The 27372-nt window shown below is 41.9% G+C and overlaps 1 protein-coding gene across 2 annotated transcripts; it reads right to left on the reverse strand.

Annotated features, from left to right (window-relative positions):
- Positions 1-1960: 1960 nt before the first annotated feature.
- On the reverse strand, positions 1961-27372 carry LOC104585973 (uncharacterized). Of its 2 annotated transcripts, none has more exons than XM_010243037.3 (4): positions 27137-27372; positions 25684-25751; positions 14036-14166; positions 1961-2619 (listed from the first exon to the last, which is right to left on the reverse strand). In XM_010243037.3, exons 1-4 carry the CDS (start codon positions 27240-27242, stop codon positions 2100-2102), a joined length of 825 nt encoding a protein of 274 aa, XP_010241339.1. In that variant the 5' UTR covers positions 27243-27372; the 3' UTR covers positions 1961-2099. The 2 variants fall into 2 exon arrangements, with proteins under 2 accessions (XP_010241339.1, XP_010241340.1); XM_010243038.3 differs by having other exon boundaries at positions 1961-2613; positions 27137-27369.

Consider the following 27372-nt stretch of genomic DNA (forward strand, 5'->3'; position numbering starts at 1 on the left):
GTTTTACTTAGGGATGATCACTTAGGTGACGTTTGGCAAGTTTGTTTTGAAAGATCTTCCAAACAACCCCATTTGGCGTGGGTTGTCGGCTTTTTAGAAGCCTGGCAGCTCACTTTTCGATCTTTCTCCATTTGGTTGAAAGATCTTTCCACCAAAAGACCACACCCCAAAAAGGTGCAAGAAGCTTGATTCGAGCTTATTTTGGAAGCTAGAAATGGAGCTTCTCACCTTTTTTCGTCTTGTCTTCACACAAAAAGACGCACCTCCAACCAAATGATCTTTGGGCTGCCAAGATCATTATGTAAAAGCTCACTACGTATTTTGGTTGTCAAATCTTTGAAAAAAGACCTGCCAAATGGCACCTAATGGGCTTTTACACCACTCGAAGACAAGAGTTGAGCAAGTGAAAAATGCGAGAAGCTCCATTTCTAGCTTCTCGAAATGAATTCAAATCAAGTTTCTCACGTCTTTTCGGGGCATGGTCTTTCAGTGGAATGATCTTCTCCCAACCAAACAGAGAAAGATTGAAAAGCCAAGCTTCTAAAAAGTCAATAGCCCACACAGAAAGACACACCAAACGGAGCCTTATACTTACCTCAAATCCAGTTAGACCTACAAATTTTCGGGCTCAAGCAACTATTTTCTTTTAAGCTACGTCTAGCTCAGATCTACACCAACCCCACACATAACAAGTTTTATATTAATATATAGATAGATACTTTATATATTTTTTATAATAAAAATAAACCAAAATTAAATAAAAATTTTAATTTATAAAAAAAAATCATACTTTTATAATTAACACGAGCAAACAAGTCCTTGTCCCAAACCTAAACAAATATTGCTTGGGGTGTAGGCTGGGCTGGGCTAGGCACAACCTATGAAATTATTAATACATTGTAAAAATCCGACTCAAGATATTTTATGTTTTTGGTTCATTAAGCTACACAATGGGGGCAACCCATCCCCCATAACTCTCTCGGGTTAAATATTAATAATTCTTATCTAAAAATAGCTAAAAACCCAAAAATAATGCATGCATGGATTGTGCTTAGTTTGGTTCAATCTAATTATAAATGTCTCATTACTCTTAGGGGCAAGGTTCAAAATATTTCCCGATACACCCCTATAGAGGGTGTAGCAAGGTTTTGACTAGTTCAAGGGTGGACAAACCTTAAACCGGTCCCTCTGAACCGAATTTGAAAAAAAAAACTACTACTGATACTGCCCAATATGCCTCTACCAACATATCGGGTGTATCGATATTTTGAACCTTGCTTAGGGTGCAGCTTAGGGGGTCAAGTTGAAAATCAACTAAAACCCAACCTGAAGTCTTAAACTTCAATCTCGGGCTTAGATTAATTTAATTATGACTAAAAAGATTAATCTATAGATTAATTTAATTATGACTACAACCTAATTTTATATATTTATTAATATTCAAGTATTCTAAATATTTAAGTAACATTTACAAACGAATAACATGAAAAAATAATTATTTTATAAAACAATTAGTAGTAATTTATTATTAAATTACTAAATTACTTTTGTAACAAATTACTAAAATAAAGATTATTTATTTTAAATAACGTTTCATTACTTCCTTATAATATTATCAGTTTCGATTGTTTCACTTTTCCTTTGACAAATCCTGTGTTCTAATAACTCCACTCCATGCTTGACTGTTGTCTTGGAAAACCTGTATATCTCTTCCCTACGAAATTGAATTCCTTTGTTTTTATAGGAAAACTGGAGCTCGGATCTGCTACCCACAAGCGGTAACTCCTCGTGAATGACAACTAATATGTTCCTGATGTGTGGTTGTAGAGTCTGGTACGTAGGCTTGCGGGTAGCAGATCCAGACTCGGGTAACTCTCGAAATGCAGGTTGTGACTTATCAAGACTTGGGGGGGCGCTCAAGAAAGAGTTAACTCCGACCAAGAATAGTGGACATATCCAATGCAGTAGCAGAAGTTCATGTATTATTTATTAAGGCTTAACTTGATAACAAAGTACCCACAACAAAGTTGTGTTCTTTTATCAAGGCTTAACTTTGATAGCAAGGAGCTTACAAATGACAAACCATCCATGCACAATGATCAAGAGCTAGTTGTATAATGATTTGGCAAGGATGATCCAAATACTTTCAGGAGCAATATTTCCTCTCTCCTTGCCAGTTTGTATGCCCCCGTGTTCCTGCAGTAACCAAGCTTAAGTGCTTCTCGTCCTTCTTGTGCAGCTCTTTTTCTCACAGATGACAGCAAGCCTGTGCCTTGAGGACCAATTTCGTTCTCCCCAGTTCCTTTATCTGGCTTCTTTTCCTCAGTTGTTAGGCAACTAGAATCAGCTTTTTCTGGGGATTGTTGTTTGTCTTCTTGGTCAGTTTCATCCCCAAAGACATCATCCTCGGTACCATCCGGGCTGCTGCTTCCCCACCATTTGACAGTGATGGTTGATAAGCCATCTGTTGGGAACCCATACTTGAATTCATCCACATGGTCTGGAATTCCTTTTGTCAAGCTTGGATTCTGCAGATGCTGCGGCCGTATATTTTGAACACCACTTCCCTGCTGCTGTGAAGAGTTTGACATTTTGTTTTGAAGTTGGGAGCCACTGAAACTAACAGGAAAGAATCATAAAGAGGAAGGGAGGAATTGATAACAAATGAGAATAAAACAGAAATTATGCCATTTATTAAGCTTCCTGGGCATACTGTTCTCCATGAAGCCCCTAATAGCAGAATCTATTCAAGGAATAAATTGTTGTACAGATCAATCTTGTCAAGGGAGAGACCTGTTTCTCAAGAGAGATCAATACTCAGGATGCTCACGAAGTACAATCATCATAAGGTTTCAGAAGAAAAAGTAATTGTAGGTATAATTATTTAGTCTTTAAAAAATGAAATATAAAAAAAAGACTACGTAAAAGAGGACATCCTGCTTCTTTGGGGTTTCAAGGAACTGCTTTGAATCTTAAAATGACAGTTTAGTTTAGTTTAGTTTAGTTTAGGCTCGTGGAATATTCAGGATTCGGTAAAACCTGGAGTCAGATATCCAAGTTTTTAACAATGTCAGCATTAACAGAACCAAAATACCCAGATTTTCTGAATACCCAGAAAAATTACAGACTAATTTTATAATTTTATATGCGATCTTGGAGTTTGGTCATTGTCTCCCTTGTTTCTGTTTTTCATTTCACTTTTTTTCCATTTCCCTTTTCATAGGCTATCTTCTTTGATTCTTTCACCAAGGCATCTGCTGAGTGCTGGAATTGATAATGAATGCTTCTTTAATCAATTACTAGAACTCCTAAAAAACCTTCTTTTATCTCAATAGAAATCAATAACCAATGCTTCTTTAGCCAAGGTTTTTTACTAGAATTTCCTTATTAGAAATTCAGGCCATGATCACTCCTACTCCTAATCACTCTCTAAATCATGCCTATAGACTGACTTTAAAACTAACTAGAACTCCTAAAAACCTTCTTAAACTTGACTTGTTAATCAATAACAGATTTGACACGAATTTCTAACAAGGAATCAACTTCTGAAACAAATAAATCCTAAAATTACTAGATTTAATAATTCAAAACTCAAAATAAACAAAAAAAAAAAGGAATCTCGTCAAGATTCATCAACTGGCCAAGAATGAGGCATGACTTGCTCAATTCATGTCCAAATTGCATGATCTTGGATGTGAAGAATGGATAATTGAATAAGCTTTCTTAATGACACCAAAATCAAACCAAACAATTAACTATTGGCACATCAAATTATGGCTGCAAGTAAAGTGATGAAACCTAACATGTTCTCTTTAATCATGGCCAATGCCTTGGCTAGATTGGGAAACCAGTTGTAAATATACATTTTAATTTGACAGTAGGTAGGAAGCTAGCCTATAAGGGGTGCAAGGCACAATATAGCTGTACAACTTTTAATATCCTTGTTAGAGTTAGCCGAATAAGGGTAGATTAGTCAACTCACTTTGGTTAAGTTATGAGCTTATGTGGCAGTCTTATTAGAGGTTCTCTGTCCCATACTTAAGTAGGGGCAGTTTAGTCCTTGTACATTTAATTAGAAGCCTAATCACTATTAAGAGGTCGACTGATAGGGTTTAGCTATAAGGTTCGACAGTTCTTTCATCTTCTTCTTCTTCTCTTCTTCTTCTTCTTCTCCTTCTCTTTCTTCTTCTCCTTACTGGTAGAAACATTGTATTAGAGCGTGACAACTTCAGTTTGTGACCTGTTTCAGTTCGTAACAACTTCAGTTCGTGCTTCAGTTCTCTCCTTTTCTTCTCTGGGCTGTCAATGGAGAAAAGTGGTTCGTCCCAGGCCTGAAACATCACAGCTCTTCTTTTTTCTGGTGCACAGAACCTCCTTTCCTAAGAAAACAACTTCAGCAGTGAATGGTTGGCTGAAGCTCTCAAACGAAGGTTGGTTATCTCTCCTCTGTGTGCTGTTGGTATTTCTGGGTTGAAAATCTTCAAGAACTTGAGAGGACTGATCAGAACCTAGAGAACTAGGTTGGTTGTTGCCCTGGTTCTTGGAAAAATTCCAAGAACAGGCTGTGTTTACAGTGACCAAATGGTGTAAGGGCTGCTACTGTAGGTGGCCGAATGGTGCAAGGTGTAATGCAATGGTACTAGTTGAGTTTTTGTTGGTCTTGTGGTGCCCTCTTAAAAGTGTTAAAGCAGGTCTGTATTGTGTGTGACAGCTATGGCTGTGTGATGGTGCTTGTGATGCACAAACTCTGTTGAGTAGTTGTAAGAGAGCTTGCATGTGGTTAGTAAGTGCTGAATTAATGTCGGTGTAGTCTGTGTTTTTTTTTTGTGAAATCAGTAGTAGTGTGGATAAGAACAAAGGCGTGTCTATCATTGTGTTTAGGGACTGTTGTAGGTTCTGGAACATCAAACTCTTGACAGCAGCACTTAGTTGGTGATTGGGAATTCAGATTAGAGGCAGCATTGAAAGAGTACCATGGCAGCAATGGGAGATGGCTGTAGTGATCAGAAACCTAGTGTGGTGGTTTCCTCTAACTATCTAGGTGTACAGATGACCTCAATTAAACTGAATGGTGAGAACTATGTTCCATGGGCCAAGTCGGTGGAAGTTTTTCTCAAGGCAAAGAGAAAAGTGAAGCATGTGAAAGAAGATAAACCACCGGCTGACTCTCCAGGGTTTGATGATTGGGAACAGGAGGATGCTCAAATCATGACATGGCTATGGAACAGTATGGAACCCAAAATAAATGCCAACTTCATGTTCTTAGATACAGCTAAGGACATATGGGAACATGCCAAGAAGCTGTATTCTGGGCAAGATAATACTACAAGGGTATATCAGCTCTATCAGGAGTACTTTGGTCTGCAACAAGGAAATAAGTGTGTCTTTCTTGACTACTCTCGGACTCAAAAAGGGTACAAGTGTTACAATCCCATTACTCGGAAGTGCTATGTCTGTCCTGATGTCACCTTTTTTGAGTCTGTTCCCTTCTTCTCAGGAACTGAAGCATCTTTGTCTCCACCTTTACTTCCTCTTCCTCTTCCGGTCAGTGATCCCGTTCCGGGTGTTCCTGTTGGAGTTGACTCGTCACCTCATCCAATGCAGATCCCTACTGAACGACCACCAATTCGGCAAGTGTATACACGTCGAACGACACCAGCCCCTCCTCTAGCTTCTACCTTGTCCGCGAATCCTGTTGTTGCTCCTGCTGCTGAACCTTCAGGACTTGACCTACCCATTGCCTTACGGAAAGGTAAACGTAGTTCTACTCTCCATCCCATTTCCAATTTTGTTTCAGTATCTCGCCTTTCCGCCTCACATCACCAGTTTGTTTCACTAATGTCATCTATTTCCATACCTAACAATGTCCAAGAGGCTCTTAGTTCACCTGGGTGGAGGCAGGCAATGGAGGAACTCTCTGCTCTTCAGCATACTCACACGTGGGAGCTCACTACTCTTTCTCCTGGTAAGCATGTTGTGGGTTGTAAATGGGTGTATACTATTAAATACTTGCCAGATGGTAGTGTGGAGCGTCTGAAAGCCAAACTTGTTACTAAAGGGTATTCACAATTGTATGGAGTGGACTATATGGAGACCTTCTCTGCAGTGGCTAAGATTAGCTCTGTCCGTGTGTTAATTTCCCTGGCAGTTATGTATGATTGGCCCTTATTTCAACTTGACCTAAAAAATGCCTTCCTTCATGGTGACCTTATAGAGGTATATATGGAGCAACCACCTGGGTTTGTTGCTCAGGGGGAGGCTGGTAAGGTGTGCAGACTGAAAAAGGCAATTTATGGGTTGAAACAATCGCCTCGTGCTTGGTTCAGGAAGTTTAGTGAAGTGGTGAAGAATTTTGGAATGAAACAATGCCAGGTTGATCACTCAGTGTTCAGCTATGACTCAGAAGCTGGAAAGATTTTATTAGTGGTCTATGTGGATGATATTGTTATAACTGGCAGTGACAAATTGGGGATCGACAAACTCAAGGTCTTTCTGCAAAATCATTTTCAAACAAAAGACCTTGGGACATTGAAGTATTTCTTGGGTATAGAAGTTGCTAGATCAAGACAAGGTGTAAACCTATGCCAAAGAAAATATGTTCTCGATCTATTGGACGAAACAGGACTGTTAGGTGCAAAACCGGCTGAGACTCCTATGGAACCAAATGTTAAGTTGAGCAATGATATAGGGGAAATATTTGATGATCCTGGAAGGTATAGACGACTAGTGGGGAAGCTGAACTATTTGACTATCACGAGACCAGACATCTCCTTTGCAGTTAGTGTGGTGAGCCAATTTATGCAGAACCCTCGTATATCTCACTGGGATGCAATTCTTAGAATTGTAAGATATTTGAAGGGAGCTCCGAACCGTGGGCTATTGTATAAACCAGGAGGAAAACTTGAAGTAGTTGGGTACACGGATGCAGATTGGGCGGGCTCTGTGTCTGATAGAAGATCTACTACAGGTTACTGCACATTTCTTGGAGGAAATCTTGTGACGTGGAAGAGTAAAAAACAGACGGTTGTGGCTAGAAGCAGTGCTGAAGCCGAGTACAGAGCCATGGCACACACTACATGTGAATTAGTGTGGTTGAGGAATCTCCTACAAGAAATCGGGTTCCACATGGATAAACCTATGAAGTTGTATTGTGACAATCAAGCTGCGCTCCATATCTCATCCAACCCTGTTTTTCATGAGAGAACAAAGCACATAGAGATTGATTGCCACTTTGTGAGGGAGAAGGTTCTTACTGGAGAGATAAGCACAGAACATGTAAGCTCAGGTGATCAGTGGGCAGATTTGTTTACAAAAGCCTTAAGCTCAGGGAGAGTGAACTATATATGTAACAAGCTGAGATTATATGACATATATTCTCCAGCTTGAGGGGGAGTGTTAGAGTTAGCCGAATAAGGGTAGATTTGTTAACTCACCTTGGTTAAGTTATGAGCTTATGTGGCAGCCTTATTAGAGGTTCTCTGTCCCATACTTAAGTAGGGGCAGTTTAGTCCTTGTACATTTAAATAGAATCCTAATCACTATTAAGAGGTCAACTGATAGGGTTTAGCTATAAGGTTCAACAGTTCTTTCATCTTCTTCTCTTCTTCTTCTTCTTCTCCTTCTCCTTACTGGTTCGGACTACTGTAGCTACAGTAGAAGCAATCCTAAAAATTGTTTGTTTACAGATCAGGAAAAAAAAATCTTCTCTTCAGTATGACTTGAATTTTAAGTAATTCTCCAGGTAGCAGTTGAAAAGGCTCGGAAAATCTTTTCACTATTTTCTGAACCATTTGGCTGGAAAGGAATGAAACATCTTTGAGAGCAAAGTCTCTTCAGAGGAGCAAATCCCTTCACTATACAAAATACAACCTCAAACTACATTAAAAAAAATGCCATGGTTGACTACAAAAAGGAAGTATGAGAACTACCAATAGCATCTTACCAAAATACAGAACTTCAGCAATTACTAAGACAAATATTTTTTGGTCAATAACAAACAACTTTATTGAAAAAATTATCAAGAAAGAGATAAAGAATACAAACAGAAGAAAGAAAGATACAATAGCCTCAATGCCCACTCCTTTTTCTATAAATAACATCAAATTCATTTCAAATATCATACTACCCAAAAGGCTAGATCAGTGTTTTAAAAGCACAAGGTGCAAAAAAGGCGCAAGGGCCAATTTACACCTGAGGCGCACGCCTTTTTAAGAAAGGCGCAAAATTACAAAAAAAAACTAAAAAATCAAAAAAAGGTCAGAAAATTCAAAGAAAATGCCAAAAAATTTTAAAATTCAAAAAATATTAAACATAATGTTAATAAAAAATATAAACTTAAATTTTAAAATAAATGTTTTAGAAAACCTATTATCTAAAATTAAAATACATAAACATAACATGTAAAGCGTATTCAAATGAAAATTTAAAAATAAAAGCAAACATATAAAGCATTTTTCAAGCATGTAAAACCCACAATCACTTTTTCTCCTTAATTGCATTGCTTCAAGTAGCTAATGTGATGTAAAACATATTGCATTCTAGATTCTATGAGTCCGCCTTTGTACCACGCCCCTTGAGGTAAGCCCGAACAAGTCTATTTTAGGGTTTGAAATTCTTATTTCTCACATAAAAAATAATCATTTTATAACTTTCATTGCCTTTTAAGAAGATATTTTATTACAATGAATGAGGAACAACATTAGCAAATAGGGGGTTCTTGGAGCTTCGGTGAGAGAGTGAAGTGGGGGGTCCGGGGGCGGAGCCCTCGGCCCAGCCGTTAGACTCAAAAAACAGCAAAAAAGCATAAAATTTTAAAAAGGCACATGCCTGGGCTGAGGCGCAAGGTGCATCAGGCGCACGCCTAGGCGCACCTCAAAAAACAACAAAAAAGCACAATTTTAAAAAGGCACACGCCTGGGCTGAGGCGCAAGGTGCATCAGGCGCACGCCTAAGCACACTGGTGCGCCTAGGACCTGGGCGAGGTGCATACCCCAAAATGCGCCTCAGACGCGCCTTTTAAATCACTAGGCTGGATAGGATAGAAATGAACAAGACCAAACAAAGTTGGATAAGTGGAATGCAACAAACCAATCACTATACATATCCAATCCCAGCCCTCCTCATACCAGCTAGGAATGGCAACAGGGCAGGTTCAAGGTGGGGATCATATTCCCCGTCCTCGACCCTGATCCCCGTTAGGGATAAAAATTGTCCTCCATCCCCAATCCCCGACAATGACGAGTTCCTCGCATGGACCCGAATCCCCAAATTATTTTAGTTAATAGTATTTTTTGAAAAATCAATTTACTTAAAGTAAATAAAAAAATTTAAAATACAAATAATATTTTGAATATATTTTGATATATATAAATAGAATCATATATAATAATATATATACAATATGAATAATATTTAATATATATACTCGGGGTGGGGTCGAGGCGGGGGCCTCATTCCCCATCCCTGAGCCTGACCCTGGTCAGGGATCCCTATTAATCCCAGTCCCCATCCCTACCCCGCCAAAGCAATCCCCATCCCCAACCCAATGGGTTGGGGAAGTCAAGTACCCATCGAGGATGGGGAAATTTGCCATCCCTAATACCAGGCTTTCCCTTGTCACCCCAAATTTTGTGTATCAGCCGAAGCATTTGCAATCCTAGGAACCCATTGGAACAAGCTGTCCATGGTATGTTTAAATGCCTACACTTGTCAGACTAGACCCCTATATATGCAAGTATGTCCCCTGCCGAATTCATCCAAGAGATAACAAAATCACAATCTCCTTCCACAACAATATTTGTCCAATCTTACATGGAGATCAGCATCAGTCCCTGCACGAGCCATTAGTTCAGCTTTTAAGGAGTTGCCTAGACAAATTGATCCAGAAAAGCTGAGTAGGATGTTGTTTTCATCCCTCACCACTCCATCTATTCCTAAAAGCAGCCCAAGTTGAAACCATCAAAATGTAGTTTCAGCTTTCCTTCTTCAGATGCATCTCCTACTAATCTTTGCTGGTTTCTCATCTGAAATGCAACCACAGTTTGTCAATCTCTCAGTAACTTTTCAATTGTGAACCCCTTTGAATTCATCACTATTTAAGACCCAATGAATCATTCTCATCATGGTACAATTAAGGAATTTGCATCCAATTCTTTGTTCTCAAAGATCCTTGCATTTCTCTCACTCCATAAACCCCATAAGATTGTAGACCTTGTGAGAAAAGAACCTCAAAGTCCACTTGTGCCTTAAGAGAGGCACCAAGATTCCAACCAGTATTGTTAAAACTAGACCAGATGTGTTCACCCACTAAAGCTAGTGGTACAGGGGTCAAATGGTCAGAATGTCTAGAAACCACTCAACTTTCTCAAAGAAAAAATGTAAAAAAAAATAAATAAAAACATCTCAAAAATAGTACAAGTATATAATATATACTGCAAACCTATTTTATCAGGTACGATGTTTGCTCAGGTAATTTGATTCGTTTTTGGGAAGACACTTGGTTTGGTGACCGACCCTTAAAGAACTTGTTTCCTTCCTTGTATTCCATTTCCTTGTACAAAAATAAGGTAATTTTGAGTTTTCTAGTCCATCCTATTTAACCTATGGGTCACAATTGGGATTTTGGGTTTCGAAGGGGGTTGAGGTATGAAGAAGCTACCTATTTGTCAAAGCTTCTACTTCTTGATAAAGTCAGCCTAGAGCTTTCGAAACCAGATAGGAGACTTTGGTGTCCAAACCCTAAATGCTTCTTCTCTTGTGCCTTTTTTTTTAAAGCTCTTTGCCAGTCCCCTTCCTCTCAGTCCTTTCCATAGAAGAAGTTTTGTTTCAGCCAATTTCCCCTAAAATTAAGGCTTTCTGTTGGGAAAGGGTATATGGGAAAATTAACACTTAGGATTACTTGCAAAAGAAAAGGCCTTTTTTGTGTATTTCCCCGAATTGGTGCACTCTTTGTAAATCAGATGGTGAATCTTGCTATCACTTACTCGTTTCCTCATCTGCTATAGAAATTTGGGAGTGGTTTTTCTCTTTGTTTGGGTGCAGGTGGAATATGCCAATGCCCAATGGAGATTAAGATGTTATTTGATCTATCTACATTTGCTTGGCCAAACAAAAGGGGAAGAATATGAAGGTGCACTAGAGCAGCAGTGGTTTGGACATTATGAGAAGAAAGAAATGCCAAAATCTTCCAAGAGAAGGAGAAAAGCAAACAACAAATTATGGATTGTGTAATGACCAGAACTATATATTGGCTACAAACTATGGAATTATTCAGACATTTCCCCTTTGATGACATTTGGAGGAATTAGTTTTCAGTAGCTTCTAGCTCAATGCAGAAGACTAAAGCACGGTTGGTTTGGACACCTCCCATTGAAGGCTTTATGAAACTAAACTTTGATGGGAGCAATCAGGTAAACCCAAGCCTTTCTGGAATTGGAGGGACCATAAGAGACAAAGATGGGAATCTAAGAGCACTCTACTCAGGACCGATGGGGAATGGAGACTCCTTAAGGGCTGAACTGTATGCAGTCCTACAAGGTGTACAGATTGCAAGGGAGATAGACTTGGAGAATTTGGTGATGGAAGGGGACTCCAAGGTGGTGGTGGGTTGGCTAAGAGATCTAGACTCAGTGATATGGTATTACAGAAATGAAATGAAGAAATTCAAATGGGTAACACGACATTTGAATTTGATTATACAATGAGTGGGAAGCATAGTTGTCAAGGCGACAAGGCACCCTTTGAGGCTCGCCTCGCTTAATCGCAAAGCAGTTTTTTACTTTCTACTTTAAAATACTTTTTTGTTCATTCTTTTTTGAGATTATAATTATAAAATAGACATTATAAACTAAAATAATCATTCTGTATGTTTATATACTAGTTTATTTTTATTATTTTCTTATTTATTAGAGTTTAATCAACACAAACATTGCTAAATGCTGTATTGAACCCTCAAAGACTTCAAAACCTGAATCAATAAGTAAGGAAGAACTTAAAATTTTATCTAATCAGCACATTTTCTTCTTCCATATATTCTTTTTCTTTTTGTACTACTACTACTACCAATACTTTTTCTTTTCTTCTTTTCCTATAACAAAAAGGGATCAGCCCCTATATTTTTTGAATTTTATTTTCCTTCTTCCTTTTCTTCTCATGAATATGTTGATTTTCTATCCTTTAATATGAACCTTATACTTTTCTTATGAGAATTATGAATAATTATTAAGGAAAGATGGTTATGGTACCTAGGGAACTACCCTAGGATCAATGTTTTTAACATAAAAAAATCCACCGCCTAGGCGACTAGGCGACAAGGTACCCCCCCCTATTGCCTAACCTCGCTTTGGCGCCTTGAAAACTATGGTGGGAAGGGAGGCTAATGTATTTGCCGACTATCTAGCCAAGCAAGGAGTAACTAGGAATCAGTTGTATTGGGCCCAGTTGTAATTTTTGTGCTGTTTTTTTTTCTTTTAAAGTGTGATGCTGCACCTGACACCTCCCCTTGGGATGCTTGTAACAGATATTTATCTTTTTGCTGATAATGAATTCTTAATGAACTTTTACCTATCAAAAAAATTAAATACTATAACACCTGTTAGTATGGTTCTCAATAACCTTTGACCAAGTCAACATTTCAGAGAACCATGCATTTCAAAATCCAGTTTTGGGACCCAGTCTGAATGGTCCAATTAGTAGATATGGTCTGGGTATGACAATACTGACCCCAACCCAAGACAGATGCATAAGACTATCTAAAAGAGAATCAACCAGTTTCAAAACTACTAAAGAATAACAGCTCTCTTAGTATCAATTACTGATTTTATGACACTTTCTGCGAGGAAGTAAATACTAAGATTAAAATCAGACTCTAGACAAATTCTTTAAATCAGCCTAAACTGAAAATAACAAGAAATACGGAAAAGAAACATAAAGTCTTCTATGCTGACCCTGCACTATCAAGAAGATTGACCTTCTATGCTCATCAGAAAAAAAAAGGGTAACCCTCTCCAGGGAGTAGTTAGGGCTTCCCCAGTGGAAGCCAGGGCAGTGGGTTGCATGAAAGCCATTTAGGTCCCACTGGAAAGCTTCTTCAGAAAATTATCTGGTTGTCTTCTCTTGTAATTTATCTTTCATGTATGCATCAAGTTTATGAAAACATTAATATGATTAAGAATAGCAAAACAGGATTTGCATATTCAGTTGTATAATGTGGGGAATATAGATAAGGCTTTATTGAGTTTTTGAGGTAAATACCTACTTATGAAGGAAAAATAACAAAAAGTTGAAGAACATTAGATTAATTCTATATCTCTACCTATTAATTCAAAACCTTACTGAATGGTACAACATTTCATAACATTGACAAAACTAAATCAAGTGTCTCTGATGGACTACTATTCATTTTCATCTGTCTAGCCCTACAAAATTTATTCCTTCAATCAATCAAAAAATGTATTCCTTCAAGAGAGAATAAGATCAAAATGAACTATGGTGTTCTCTCCAGCATTTATACTCCAAAGATTAGTGGTTAGACACGACTCCATGGTGCTTGCTCTTCTTCATGGTTTTTAAATCGCTAATGTAGTAACTTAATCTTGTTAAGGGAAACTGTTGAAATGAAGTCTCTCAAGGTTACTTATATTGCAATAGAAATAAGGCATTGTTGCAAAAATTTAATTTTTCTGTAATGAGGGTGAACCTTCCTTGAGTCATTTATTTTTATTTCTATTTTCATTTCTCATTTCTTTTCCCCATCTTTTCTCTGCATATAAAATATCCTGATAACAATCCCAAAAAGCAAAAAAAGAAAAGAAGTTACATGTGTGTTGTTACATTGCAAACCTGGTTAAGATCTTATCTTTTTTCCAGGGTAAGAAAAATCCAGTCCATTTTCTCCTTGGGAAACATGCCCCATGCTTGCACTAGTATCACATTACATTTACACATTTCCAACTATGTTTGTTAAATAGATATTATTTGCAAATGGAAAGACCGTTTTTATGACACCAAGTCCAAATTTAAAGGGAACCCAACTTACAAGGTTGATGATAGAATAGAACTTGCTGATTCATTTTTCTGTCTTGCAGCCTTTGACAACTGAGCAAGCTCCCTGTTTCTTTCTCTAGCAGCATCCTTTTTAATTTCTTCGATACTCTTTCCAGATAGAAACTATATAATGTGCCACAATCACATCATGCAGGTTGCAGGGTAATTTGAATGTGCAAGTGTACAGAATATTAAATTTTGTATAACCATATTGAAGGAGACCAATTAAAAGTGATCAGGGTGATGTGCAAATTGTGTGAATGGTTTACAATGTTGTAAGTACTAATAATTATAAAGTGAAGTATGCCAGATTGGAACACAGAAAATCTAAAGGTAGGCATTTCGTTTGATCAATTATAAATACACGTATCAAAAGAAAAAGAAAAATACTGCAACAAAAAAGGAAGAAATTTCACTGAGAATATCCTCTATCCTCAGACTGGTATATGGATATCCAGGTTGTGTGGAGCATGGTTAGTATTGACTGAAAGGAGATGTTAATATGTTTATTGTGATGCAAAAGAATCCAGCTGTTTGATGAAAGACAGATGGATTTTCATGTTTAAATGTTTCTCTTTATATTTTCCTTCCGATGTATCATCCATGGAACTTTTTCTTCAGGCATTAACAGCTACAAATGTTGATGAGCAGATATCCTAGGTGAGCTGTTGAAATGTTTGCCCACAAGGGCATTTTAGTCATTTGATGTAATATGGTATTCCCCTGTTAAGAATCACTTAACAGGGGCATTTTGTTTTCACATGTTTAATGAACAATGCTACAGTGCAGGTCGAGAGGTAGGGATAAATAGTTCGTATTTCATCCTTGAAACTGATTTTTCTTCTTCCTCCTACTTTCTCCTTGCTTTCTACTGTGTAAGACAGGTTTCCTAACCTTTTTCTTCCTTTTTTCCCTTTCTTTTACTACTTAATTTACAAACTTTAAGATGAACATTGTTGGATTCTTATGTCATTAGAATTTTAAAAGGATTATAACTAAGATTTTGATCATGTAGAATATTAATTTTTTGATAGATAACACAATGAAATATATATAATATATATCGAAAAAAAACCATGTTGTCTGTATGTATAGCAGGAAATTACAGAACAGCATCAAGCTGTCATAAAAGTATTGGTTTATTATGTTAGTGGGAAGACTGCATTCAAAGCTGGCCATTCATATATCATTCAAAGGAAGAAGTCACAGTACATATTTTGTATACAGAAAATCCTTTTGTAAAAATAATGGTTTGTTATGTTAGCACTGCAGGGGCAGTTTTTCTTTTAGCTCCCTATGTACAGCTTCTTGTTCTACAGGGATTTTTTGAGATTAATGAATATTAATTTACCTTTTCTTAAAAAAAAAATCTCTCTTTTTCCATGAAAAAACAGTTGTAATTCAGCCCCAGATCCTGGACAACCCCAAACCAAACTTTGCCTTACAACTCCAGCTTTGGCAAGTCCATCTGCAAGTCATTTCCAGTCCTCAGAATCATCTGAACAAGTAATTCAGATGTTCTTCCCAACAACAAAGCTTCTCTAACTGACAACTTGTATTTCCATGGGACTACACTTTCTGAAATCAACCATGAAATAACCACTTGGCAGTCCCCCTCCACTATTATGTTTCTCCAGTTGTTTGATACTACCAGTTTTAAACCATGAACTACAGCCAGTAGTCCAGCTCTTAAGAAGTAATCCCTGCTGGCCCAGAGAAGCTGAGAAGTATAGTATTCTACCTTCTCCATCCCTTAGTACCCAACAACACCTGATTCTCCCGGATTATAAGGACACAGCCATCAAAATTCAGTTTTAATCCGCCCACGTTGGGCAGGGAGAGGGAGTTCCAATTCTCAACTCTTTTCTGTCTCCCACCTGAAACAACAGCAGCAATATGCCAACTTCTTATTAGATCAATCATTGATACCACTTTAAACTCTCAACTAGCTAAAACCCAATGAACTATTCTCACCTTGATGAAGGCAATCAAAGTATATGATGCAGCGCGATCCGGACACTCCTAGCTGGCGGAAACCTGGCTCCTAACTGGCGACGGATGGTACCTGAGAAGAAGAGAGAGGTAAAGAATTCCCGGGGAGCTCGCCCAGCGAGAACACTCCGATGCTTAAGTTAGAACTCTGAGAGAACTATAGAGAATGCAAAGAGAGAGCTAAGAGTGCAGATGGCACAAGTTCAGTACCTTTGCTCCTTGGGGATCAGGGTCCTTTTATATTGGAGTTCTATCAACCGCCTCTGTCAAGTCAGGAGTAACCGCCTCCGCTGCAGCCGTTACTGCCAGAGCTGAGGTGGCGGGTGCAGGCAACCGTTGCAGGGTACGGACCTGTCAGGCGTGCCACATCTTTCAGAAATGGCAGGCATGATGCCGCCTGACAAGGGATGTGGGCGCAGCCTCCAGATTCGGCAGGTACTGTTGTCAGGCAAATCTTTCTTGCAAGTTGCCAAGCTACATTGCATCGAGCTACCTTACACCGAGGTGTTGGGGGTGCGCCAAGGTGCTTATGATTGAGGCAGGCCTTAGGCAAGTATGGACAGAAGTGCTAATGGTGCTGACCCGAAGTGTTTCCACTTCGGGATACTTAGCCATAGGTCAAGGTGTTCCCTTCTTAGGAAGAGCTCGGAGCTCAATGGGAGGAGCTCGGGTCCCCTCGCTAAGGGGGGAGCTCGGTTATCTCCACCCTTGGAGAGAATTCAGGGTGAACTGGATGTTACTTCCCGACGAGTTGCCTCGTCCGCCGAGCTGTTCGGCCAGGCTCCGACGAGTTCGTTATGCCGAGTTATGGCCAGGCTGTCACGCTGAGTTGTCACTTATGGCAAGTCATGTCCACGTGCCCCCATGCTACGAGGTCGGGCCAAATCACCCTTTATCAATTGCCCCCCACTCCCCGTAGGTCGGGGTGTTCCCTTCTTAGGAAGAGCTCGGGGCTCAATGGGAGGAACTTGGGTCCCCTCGCTGAGGCGAGAGCTCGATTCGCTCCACCCTTGGAGAGAATTCGGGGTGAACTGGATGTTATTTCCCGACAAGTTGCCTCGTCTGCCGAGCTGTCCGGCTGGGCTCCGGCGAGGTGCTGGGGGTGTGCCGAGGTGCTTATGCTTGAGGCGGGCCTTAGACAAGTATGGACAAGAGTGTTAATGGTGCTGACCCGAAGTGTTTCCACTTCGGGATACTTAGCCGTAGGTCGGGGTGTTTCCTTCTTAGGAAGAGCTCGGGGCTCAATGGGAGGAGCTCAGGTCCCCTCGCTGAGGCGAGAGCTCGGTTCGCTCCACCCTTGGAGAGAATTCGGGGTGAACTGGATGTTATTTCCCGGCGAGTTGCCTCGTCTGCCGAGCTGTCCGGTCGGGCTCCGCTGCCCTGGATCCTTCACGTAGATGGCTCGTCAAACCAGTTGGGCAGCGGAGCTGGGATCGTTTTGTACGGGCCAAGCGGTGTGAAACTGGAGTATGCACTACGCTTCGAGTTCGCGGCATCCAACAATGAAGCGGAGTATGAAGCGTTACTAGCCGGGCTGGCTCTGGCAAACGAAGTGAAAGCCAAACACATTGTCATCTGCAATGATTCTCAGCTCGTGGTCAACCAGGTTACGGGTGAGTACGAAGCTCGCGAGCCAACCATGATCGCTTACTTAGCCAAAGTAAGAGAGGCTCTACTCAACTTCCAGTCACACTTCATCCAACAGATCCCGAGATCAGAGAATGTTGGGGCCGATGCCCTATCCCGATTAGCCAGCACTAGTGATAACACCATGAGAACCGTGTATATAGAGAACTTACCTCGGCCTAGCATTCTCGGGGGGGGGCAGAGGAAGTTGCTCCCGTCGTTCAAGCAAAGCCGAGCTGGATCGATCCGCTCGCGAGCTTCCTGCTACACGGAACCCTCCCTGCAGATCGTAATGATGCTGCCAAAAGGGTAGAGCGTCAGGCAGCCAAATACGTCATGATAGACGAACGGTTGTACCAAAGATCTTACACGCTCCCCTACCTGCGCTGCTTGCGACCTTTCGAGGCCGAACTCGTCCTCCGCGATACTCATGAGAATCTGTGCGGTGGACACTTGGGGGCAACGCTCTTGCCCAGAAAGCGCTAGACAGGGGTATTACTGGCCAACGATGAAGGCAGATGCAATCGAGCTCGTCAGAAGATGTGACAAGTATCAGAAGCACGCCAACATCCACCACTAGCCTACTGCCGACCTAAAATATCTTACCAGCCCGTGGCCCTTCACACAGTGGGGGATCGACATACTCGGACCATTCCCACCAGCAACAGGGCAGAGAAGATTCTTAGTGGTGGCAGTCAACTATTTTACTAAGTGGGTTGAGGCTGAACCTCTTGCGACGATTACAGCTCGGAATGTGCAAAACTTCTTCTGGAAGAGTATAGAAAGCCGTTTCAGACTACCCCGAGTACTGATCTCCGACAATGGTAAGCAGTTCGAGGACATCAAATTCCAAAACTGGTGCAAAAACATGGGGATACAGCAAAACTTTACCTCGGTAGCACACCCTCAAGCAAACGGCCAAGCGGAAATCACGAACAGAGCCGTCCTCCGCGGACTAAAGGCACGCTTGGACCGAGCTAAAGGACTATGGGCAAACGAGCTACCTAGTGTTTTATGGGCTTATCGGACCACAGTGAAGACCGCTACAGGAGAGACTCCCTTCAACCTCACTTATGGCACCGAGGCAGTTATCCCAACCGAGATCGAGGTTCCCACGCTACGTCTAGAAGCGCACGACGACAAAGCAAACGAAGACGAGCTACACACCAACCTCGACCTACTTGACGAGGTACGGGACCTCGCGTACATAAGGACCGCGGCCTACCAGTAGAGAGTAGCTCGGTACTATAACGCCAGGGTCAAAAAGCGGAACCGCCGCGTCGAAGACCTGGTCCTTCGTAAAGTTATGGTACCTGAGCCCGGTGTTGGTAAGCTCGGGCCAAATTGGGAAGGACCCTACCGAGTAAAGCGGGTGCACGGGGAAGGAACGTACGAGCTCGAAACCCTAGAAGGGAAACAAGTACCTCGGGCATGGAATATTGTCAACTTAAGGCAATATTACTATAAATTACCGAACTGAGTGGACTACAAGTCGCTCTCTGAGCCTAAGGGCCAAAATGCCGACCTAACAAAAAGACCTCGGCACTATAAGACCCATTCGCCTCTTCGGCATGGGCAAACTCCAAGAGGGGGTGGACTGTAGTCGCTCCTAGAGCCTAAGGGCCAAAATGCCGAGCTAACGATGACCTCGGCACTATAAGACCCAGTCGCCTCTTCGGCATGGGCAAACTCTAGGAGGGGGTGGACCGTAGTTGCTTCCAGAGCCTAAGGGCCAAAACGTCAAGCTAACGATGACCTCGGCACTTTAAGACCTAGTCGCCTCTTCGGCATGGGCAAACTCCAAGAGGGGGTGGACCGTAATCGCTCCCAGAGCCTAAGGGTCAAAACGCCGAGCTAACGATGACATCGCACTATAAGACCCAGTTGCCTCTTCGGCATGGGCAAACTCTAGAGAGTGTGACTATAAGTCACTCCCCCAGCCTAAGGGCTAAAACGCCGAACTAACTAAGGGCCTCAGCACTATATATGACCTAACCGCCTCATCCGTACACAATAGGTTGGACCCGCTAGGGACAACTATCAATTCAAGTAACCTAGGAGTAGATAGGCCGGGCATATGCCTTACTATGTCGCTCACCTCGGTGTACGTTATAAAAATCACCCCTACAAAGTATTGGGAGACAGTTCGGGGTGACGACAGTTGAGAAACCCTACTTCGGGCACTTAACTCTAGTAGCTCGGATAAAGCAATCATTTCGACAAAAGAATAAAGTGACAACACTTGGCAAAAAACAAATTTCATTGATGGAGAGTTCTATACAATGAGCTCGATATATATATAAAAAAAAAAAAGAGGAAACTAAAGCTGAGCTCGTAGGCTCATAGTACAAGGACAACTATTTTGAGGGATTTTCGTTTCTACTCGGGACCTCCTCGGGAGCTTCAGCCAGGTCGGTGACATCTACCACTTCGTCGCCACCCTCCTCTTCGGAATCCGGATCCTCTGTAGCTTAACGGGCTATGTCATTCGTGATCCGTGAAGTGGTGATGGCACTTGTATCGAGCTCAGGGTACGTGTGCCTTATCAACCACCTGCTAAGCTTGAAGCCCTTACGATAGGCCTCCCCCAGCACGGCACCGGACCTGTCTAACTTGACATAGTCCGTAACGGCCTTGACCTTCGTCTCCTCTATGGCCTGGGTGAAGATCTCAGTTTTCTCCTCAATATCAGCCTTGAGGAACTCCACCTCGTGCTCCAGGGCTCCCTTATCCTCCTTAAGGCCTTTCACCTCGAGCTCTAAGGCCCCCCTTGTCTGCCTTGAGGGCGTTCACCTCGCTCCTCAACCCGTCCCTCTCGCGTGCTAACTCTTCTATCTCCACCATCAGTGCTTCGATGACGTTCTTCTGAGCTGAAGCATCACTCTCCAACCGATGGATTTGGCCGCGAGCTGCCCTTAGATTGGTATTGGCTGCACGAGCCAAGTCCTCGATAAACAGAGCTCGCATCAGGTGCCTCTCGGACTGAAGGGTCAAGGCGTGCACGGCGGAGTTCACCTGAGAAGAGAAGGTTGGTTAGCACCAAAGAGGTAATGACAAAAAAAAAAGAAAAACAGAAGTTTTTAGAACTTACCACCATAGAGTGGGTGGCAGCCCGAGCCCCGAGCTGAGGAGTGAGGTCGGCCCATTCAGTAACCTCTTCGGCGTAGACAGCCCCCTTACTCTTCCGAAGGCTGCACTGTGGGATCAGGATACTTCGGACTCCCTCCTGGCACCCCGAGCTGGAAATTGTCGTCTCAGCTGCACGAATGGGCTCGGCAGAGGCTTCACTGCATCAATGGCTTCGGCAGCGACCTCGGGCTCCACAGCTGCCTTAGAAAAGGCTCTGTCGCCGTCTCAGACTCCCGAGGTGTAAATCCTCCTCTAAGTCAATGACCGGAGAGGCATCAGGAAGCTCGGGCTCAGAGGTAGGGACCTGCGGAGACTCGACGCAAGCTCTCTTGGCAGCTTGCTTCTTTCTCCCCTTCATATGGTTGAAAAGACTCTCCCCCTTAAGCTTCTCTTCCTCCATGGGTCCTGCAACAAAGCTCAGCGTCAGCAACTCAAAGGTACAAGCTACTAAGGTAAAATGTTTAACTCTAGGTAAGAACCTACCCGGGCTCAAGCCGGCCTGTATGAGCTTGCTCTCGGCGATATAATCCTTGTAATCAAACCCGAGCTCAGCCCATGACTGGAGCGTCTCCCTTGTCTCCTTCTCCAGTATAACGTCGGGGTCCTGAACACCCACCCTCCAATGAGTGGGGAAGGGCCACCCCACGATGTTCCGGACTACAAAGTAGTCCTGCTTCCAAGCCGGGACTTTGCTGGGAAGCTTGTGTAGTAACTTGAGACCCGGGCGAGGGGATAGGTAGTAGGCCCGCCTATGCTTGGGGAGAACGCTTGAAGCGCTCTTCTTTATTGAGAGAATTGAACAAAAAATATCTAAGTCTAAAGGGAAGGCGTAATCAAAGCAGAGGGAAATGGTCCCAACCACATTACGAATGGAGTTCGGGTGAAGTTGGTATATTGTGACGTTAAAGTGATTCAGAACCTCTATGACAAGGGGGTGGAGAGGAAGACGGAGCCCGGCTATGAGCTGCTCCTGGAAGATCACGATCTTGTTAGGACCGTGCTCCCATGGGAAGTTACCCGCAGGCAGACTGTAGGTATACTCCCTAGGTAAGTTGTACTGCCGGATAAGGTGTCGGAGTCTCTCTAGGGTCATGGTGGAAGGACCGAACCTATCCAGCATCCGACCTCGGTGAGAGGTGGACGCCAGATTACCCGAGGCCTCCCGCGCCTCGTGAGACTGGACTTCGGTAGGGTCACCCTGAGCCGAGGTACCTACCTCGGGCTCATCCAGTTGACTATCGAAACTAGACATGGTGATAGAGAGAAACGAACTGGAAGAAATAAGGACACTGAAAGAAAAGCTAAGGGGACTCACCAAGGAAAAGCAACCGAACTGGGGAGATGACCCGAGCTGGAGACCTTAGACGCGAGCTCAAGACGAATGTTGAGAACTTATGACGAGAGAAAAATGCCCAAGACCCCCACTATTTATAGCCGCTATACTCGGGCATCAACGGTCAAGATCAAGACGATCTGACGGCTCTCAAGAAAACCAGCTACGCGACCCCCGAGGCGAAATCGGTTTAGCGCGTTTATTGACGTCCGCGGAGTCCATAGATCGCGTGACGTCCATGCATGAACCGTACGCGACCCGGGTTGCTCTTGATTGAGCCGAGCAGTGAACTGGTCCGACCAATGAGCTGCCTGACAAGAAGACCTGAGCTCCGAGCCAAATCCACCCGGCACACCGCGGACTCCCCGCACTAGGTCAGAACCCCCAACACGGGGAGTGGGGGGCAGTTGATGGAGGGTGATTTGGCCCGACCTCGTAGCATGGGGACACGTGGACATGACCTGGCATAAGTGACAACTCAGCGTGACAGCCTGGCCATAACTCAGCGTAACGAACTCGTCGGAGCCCGGCCGGACAGCTCGGCGGACGAGGCAACTCGTCGGGAAGTAACATCCAGTTCACCCCGAATTCTCTCCAAGGGTGGAGTGAACCGAGTTCCCACCTCAGCGAGGGGACCCGAGCTCCTCCCATTGAGCCTCGAGCTCTTCCTAAGAAGGGAACACCCCGACCTACGGCTAAGTATCCCGAAGTGGAAACACTTCGGGTCAGCACCATTAACACTCCTGTCCATACTTGCCTAAGGCCTGCCTCAAGCATAAGCACCTCGGTGCACCCCCAGCACCTCGGTGTAAGGTAGCTCGGCCCAAGGTTACACCTAACTTGACAGAGGCGGTTACGCCTGATTTGACAGAACTCCAATATAAAAGGACCCCGATCCTCAAGGAGCAAAGGTACTGAACTTGCGCCATCTGCACTCTTAGCTCTCTCTTTGCATTCTCTACAGTTCTCTCAGAGTTCTAACTTAAGCATCGGAGTGTTCCCTCCGGGCGAGCTCCCCGGGAATTCTTCACCTCCCTCTTCTTCTCAGGTACCGCCCGTCGCCAGCTAGGAGCCAAGTTTCCGCCAGCTAGGAGTGTCCGGATCGCACTGCATCATTTATGGTTTGAAGGGTGGCCTCAACAAAAAATACTTTTGGAACTTGTTGGTCTGCTCTAATGGAACTTATTTAGTAATTCCAGTTTAAAAGGAATACTAATTTTGCAGGCTCGCCATGGCTAATTGATTTTTTTTTTAGCAAAGGTAAAGTATAACTGTATTGATGCAAAAGGTTATTTGTACAAAGAGAAGCTGTAAACACCAAATCAGAAGGACCTCAAAAAATTACAATCAGAAGTAACCTCTTTAAAAGTCAGCAAGTATAGACAACTAACTTCTAACACAACCTAAAGCCGCATTGATGACTTCAGCTTCAGTAGAGGTTTTAAGATCAAAGACCCTGCTGTTCCTTTCTGTCCAAACCGCCCACATAATAAGGGAATAGAAGACCAGTAAATCTTCCCTTTCTTAGTCATCCCTCGGATCTGCCAAGTCCACACCAAATCAGAAGGACCTCAAAAAAAGGTCATCCTCAAAAAATTACAATTAGAAGTAACCTCTTTAAAGTCGGTAAGTATAGACAACCAACTTCTCACACAACCTAAAGCCATATTGATGACTTCAGCTTCAGTAGAGAGGTTTTAAGATCTAAGACCCTGCTGTTCCTTTCTGTCCAAACCGCCCACATAATTGCTAAGGGAATAGAAGACCAGTAAATCTTCCCTTTCTTAGTCATCCCTCGGATCTGCCAAGCCTCCGGGCAGGTTTTAACTGAGGCTGGCATACACCATCTTAACCTCAGACCACTTAAGAAGTGGCTCCAGATCTTTGAGGCAAAGTTACAATGTAAAAACAGATGGTTGACTGATTCTGTATCCACACCACAGAAGCTGCACCTCAGGTCACTGCAGTTAAAACCTTTTTCACCAACATCTCTTTGGTGAGACACTTCTCTAAAGCTGCCCCCCATACAAAAAACTTTACTTTTGAGGGTGCCACTGTCCCCCAAATGGCCTGGCTTGGGAAGAGGGCTTCAAAACCTCCCCTTATGGCGCTGTATAAGGATTTAACTGAAAACTCCCAACTTCTGTTCCATTTCCACACTAGAGAATCCTTGGATTGCATATTCAAAACCTGAGACTGGAGCAAAACTAGGAGATTTCCCACCTGCTGAATCTCCCAGTCATTGACGTCCCTTCTAAAGGCTGGAGCCCAGCAAATAGCATTATCCCTTATCACAAATGTATCCGCTACCAAGGCTTCTTTGTCTTCTGTCAAACTGAACAGGGTGGGAAACAGATCCTTGAGGCTATGTTTTGTTTGAAGGAAAAGGTAGGGAAAGGAAGGGAAAGGTAAGGAAACCTATACAAGGTTTGTAAAGGTTTCCCTATCTTTCCCTTCCTTTCCCTACTTTTTCCTTCAAGCCAAAAACAGCTTAAGGAAATTCTCCCCAGTCCGGGATCCAACCAGAACTTAATCCTTCTCCCATTCCCTAATTTAAGTCCAACTCCCCTTCTAAAAAGGTTTGAAGCTCTGCATATTCCTTTCCACAGACTGCATCCATAGGTCACCATGGATAACTGATAACAACCTGCCTTGCTTTGAAAGGTACCTTTCTTATAGATAAAAATATATATATATATATATATATATATCAAAAGAAAAAAGGTATACAAGGAGTATAAATTTCTCAGTCCCGTCATGCTTTATCATTTTCCTGAAGAACCAATCTTGCTAACAAGGATTACATATGACAGCAGAGTCCAGTATCATATAAAAGGCCAGCTTGTACAGAGTGACTAAACAGTGACCATTTCTACAACTTACAAGCCAAGCATATGTTGAGAAGCCTTTATGAGTTATTTATTTATTTATTATTTGTTTGAATAAAACATATTATGTGAAAACAGTGAAATAAACATCAGGCCTCCGACGATGTGTAATTTTGTAGAAAGCAATTGAATCAATTGAGGCTAAGCAATCACTGGATATCATCCTGCATGCCAAAAGCAGTTCTATGATTCAGTTGACATGATATGCAAGCATATGGAACAAGCCTAGCACTCCTTGTGGAATCTCATACAAACCATCATGACAATTTAAGACAAATAGACTACCCAAGTAGTGGATGCAGTCATGCAACCTGCATGAATATATTCCATGGACGTATGGATTAACATGTTATATATAGATGAACATTCATGTGAATGTAGGATTGATAAACATATACAAAATAAAAATTAACAAAAGTCAAGAAGAAACGTATGGAAGCCAAAGATATGTTCAGCATCCATACAGTGAATTAGAGACAGAAAGGACAAAGCAACAAACAAATAATGTTTTCCCACAAGTAGATGAATGAAGTATGAACATACAAGTTATTTCTGACATTTATACAATAAATTAGAAATAGACAGGACAAAGCAACAGAGAAATAATGTTTCCAACAAGTAATGAATGAACTTACAAGTTACAAGAATATGTATTGATGATCAGAAGCCTACCTTACGATATGGCCACCTGATGAGACCATTATCACGGCATATCTTCTTCAGAACACTGCTACAAACACCTGGAACATGAAAGTTACATAATGAAATAGTTTCTTGAAAATTACACCCACATAAAACCAGATCAAGACTGCAGAAGTCTTACTTACATCAAGTAAAAATGACAAGTAAGCATATAAGTAACCAAATAATTAACCATAACTGGAAGTAAAACATATCATCCAGAAGGGACAGGAGCAAGCTCAAGCATTATGCAAGGAACTAAAAACATGTTTTGGCAAGCATATATGTAAACATTCTCCAGGTGAATAATAAAACAATATGTTAACACCCATATTGATTTTCGTTGAATAGCTTAACAGTTGCAGTCAAGAGAATAATCGAATGGAGATAATAAATATATAAAGGTTAAACATACTGAACTCGTTAATTAGTTTAATGCACGATACTACCAGTTAAATACCATGTGATACTACACTATTTCGTGATAAATTATAACAAAAACAATTTAGCAAGAAGTTTGAAAAAGTAAAACGAAAATCTTCCTAAAGGAAACTTCCTCCACCGTGAAATTCAATGTAAATGTGCTGCACTGGCAACAGAAGGACCACCCACCTGTTTTTCGCAAAACATATGAAAGAGAAAAGAAGGATCATCCCAATTCCTTTGGAGGGAAATACTGTCTCGATATCAATGAAATAAATACAAAACAAATTAAAGAAAAGGGCAAATTTGCTCAATTGAAGTATACAAAAATAACGATTAGAAATAATAAGAAAATAATGCTTTCATTGTTAACTCAAATATGTTCATAAGTTGGATCAACGCACTTATAGCGCAAAAGCCATAACCCAATGTTGGTCTCAGTTATATGGGGTCTTGGGAGGGGTGGACTGGATACGCACCTAGCCTTTGGCATTTTTCTTTTTCACACAAAGTAGCACAAAACAGGAAACTTAATTCATGAAATTCCGAATGCTCAAATGGAGATTTAAAAGAAACTCGAAGCTAGAAAGTCTGGAACTCCCACGCAAATGCAGACGAAAGTTTGAAACTCTCATACCCACCGAAATCAACTACACACAATCTATGTAAACATTCAACCAACAAAGAGAAACAACCCCATCACAAAAGAGAAAAGCTTAATTCCCACAGAAATTAAGCTCTCACGCAACCTATGTGAACATTCAGTCTAGAGCTCTCACGCAAAAGCAGAAGAAAGTCTGAAACTCTCTGACCCACCAAAATCAACTATGCACAATCCAATGTAAACACTCAACCAACAAAGAGAAACAACCCCATCACAAAAGAGAAAAGCTCAACTCCCACAGAAATCCACGCAAGATTGAGACTCAGCGCGCGCTTAGTTAACAAATGACAAACTGAATTACGCTTGGAGAGAGAAATACACAAAAGGAGGAGGGGGGGAAGAGGGTTACCGCCTTACCGAGAATGTTAGCAGCCTCTGCGATGGGCAGAGAGAATAGCTTGGAGACTTCATCAAACGTGAGGGATTCATCCAACGTTAAATTCCCACCCTGGTGAGAACTCATTATCCAACGCCCCCTTTTGGACAGTGGAAATTTGCGATAACACTTTGGTAATTGGTAATCTTGCTCACGCCAATGGAAACAAAGGTTAATAAAATTCGTTAAATTAAAAATCAATCCATCTTTGTTTCTT

The sequence above is a fragment of the Nelumbo nucifera genome, chromosome 3 (assembly GCF_055504915.1).
Source record: "Nelumbo nucifera cultivar China Antique chromosome 3, China Antique-T2T, whole genome shotgun sequence".
Lineage (NCBI taxonomy): Eukaryota > Viridiplantae > Streptophyta > Magnoliopsida > Proteales > Nelumbonaceae > Nelumbo > Nelumbo nucifera.

Excerpts from the sequence above, each read along its gene's own strand:
- LOC104585973 (XM_010243037.3), bottom strand. The coding sequence starts at position 27,242 with ATGAGTTCTCACCAGGGTGGGAATTTAACGTTGGATGAATCCCTCACG. Across the intron at positions 14,167-25,683 it reads TCAGGTGGCCATATCGTAAG|TTTCTATCTGGAAAGAGTAT; the intron begins GTAGGCTTCTGA and ends CACATTATATAG. Across the intron at positions 2,620-14,035 it reads TCTATTCTATCATCAACCTT|TTTCAGTGGCTCCCAACTTC; the intron begins GTAAGTTGGGTT and ends CTTTCCTGTTAG.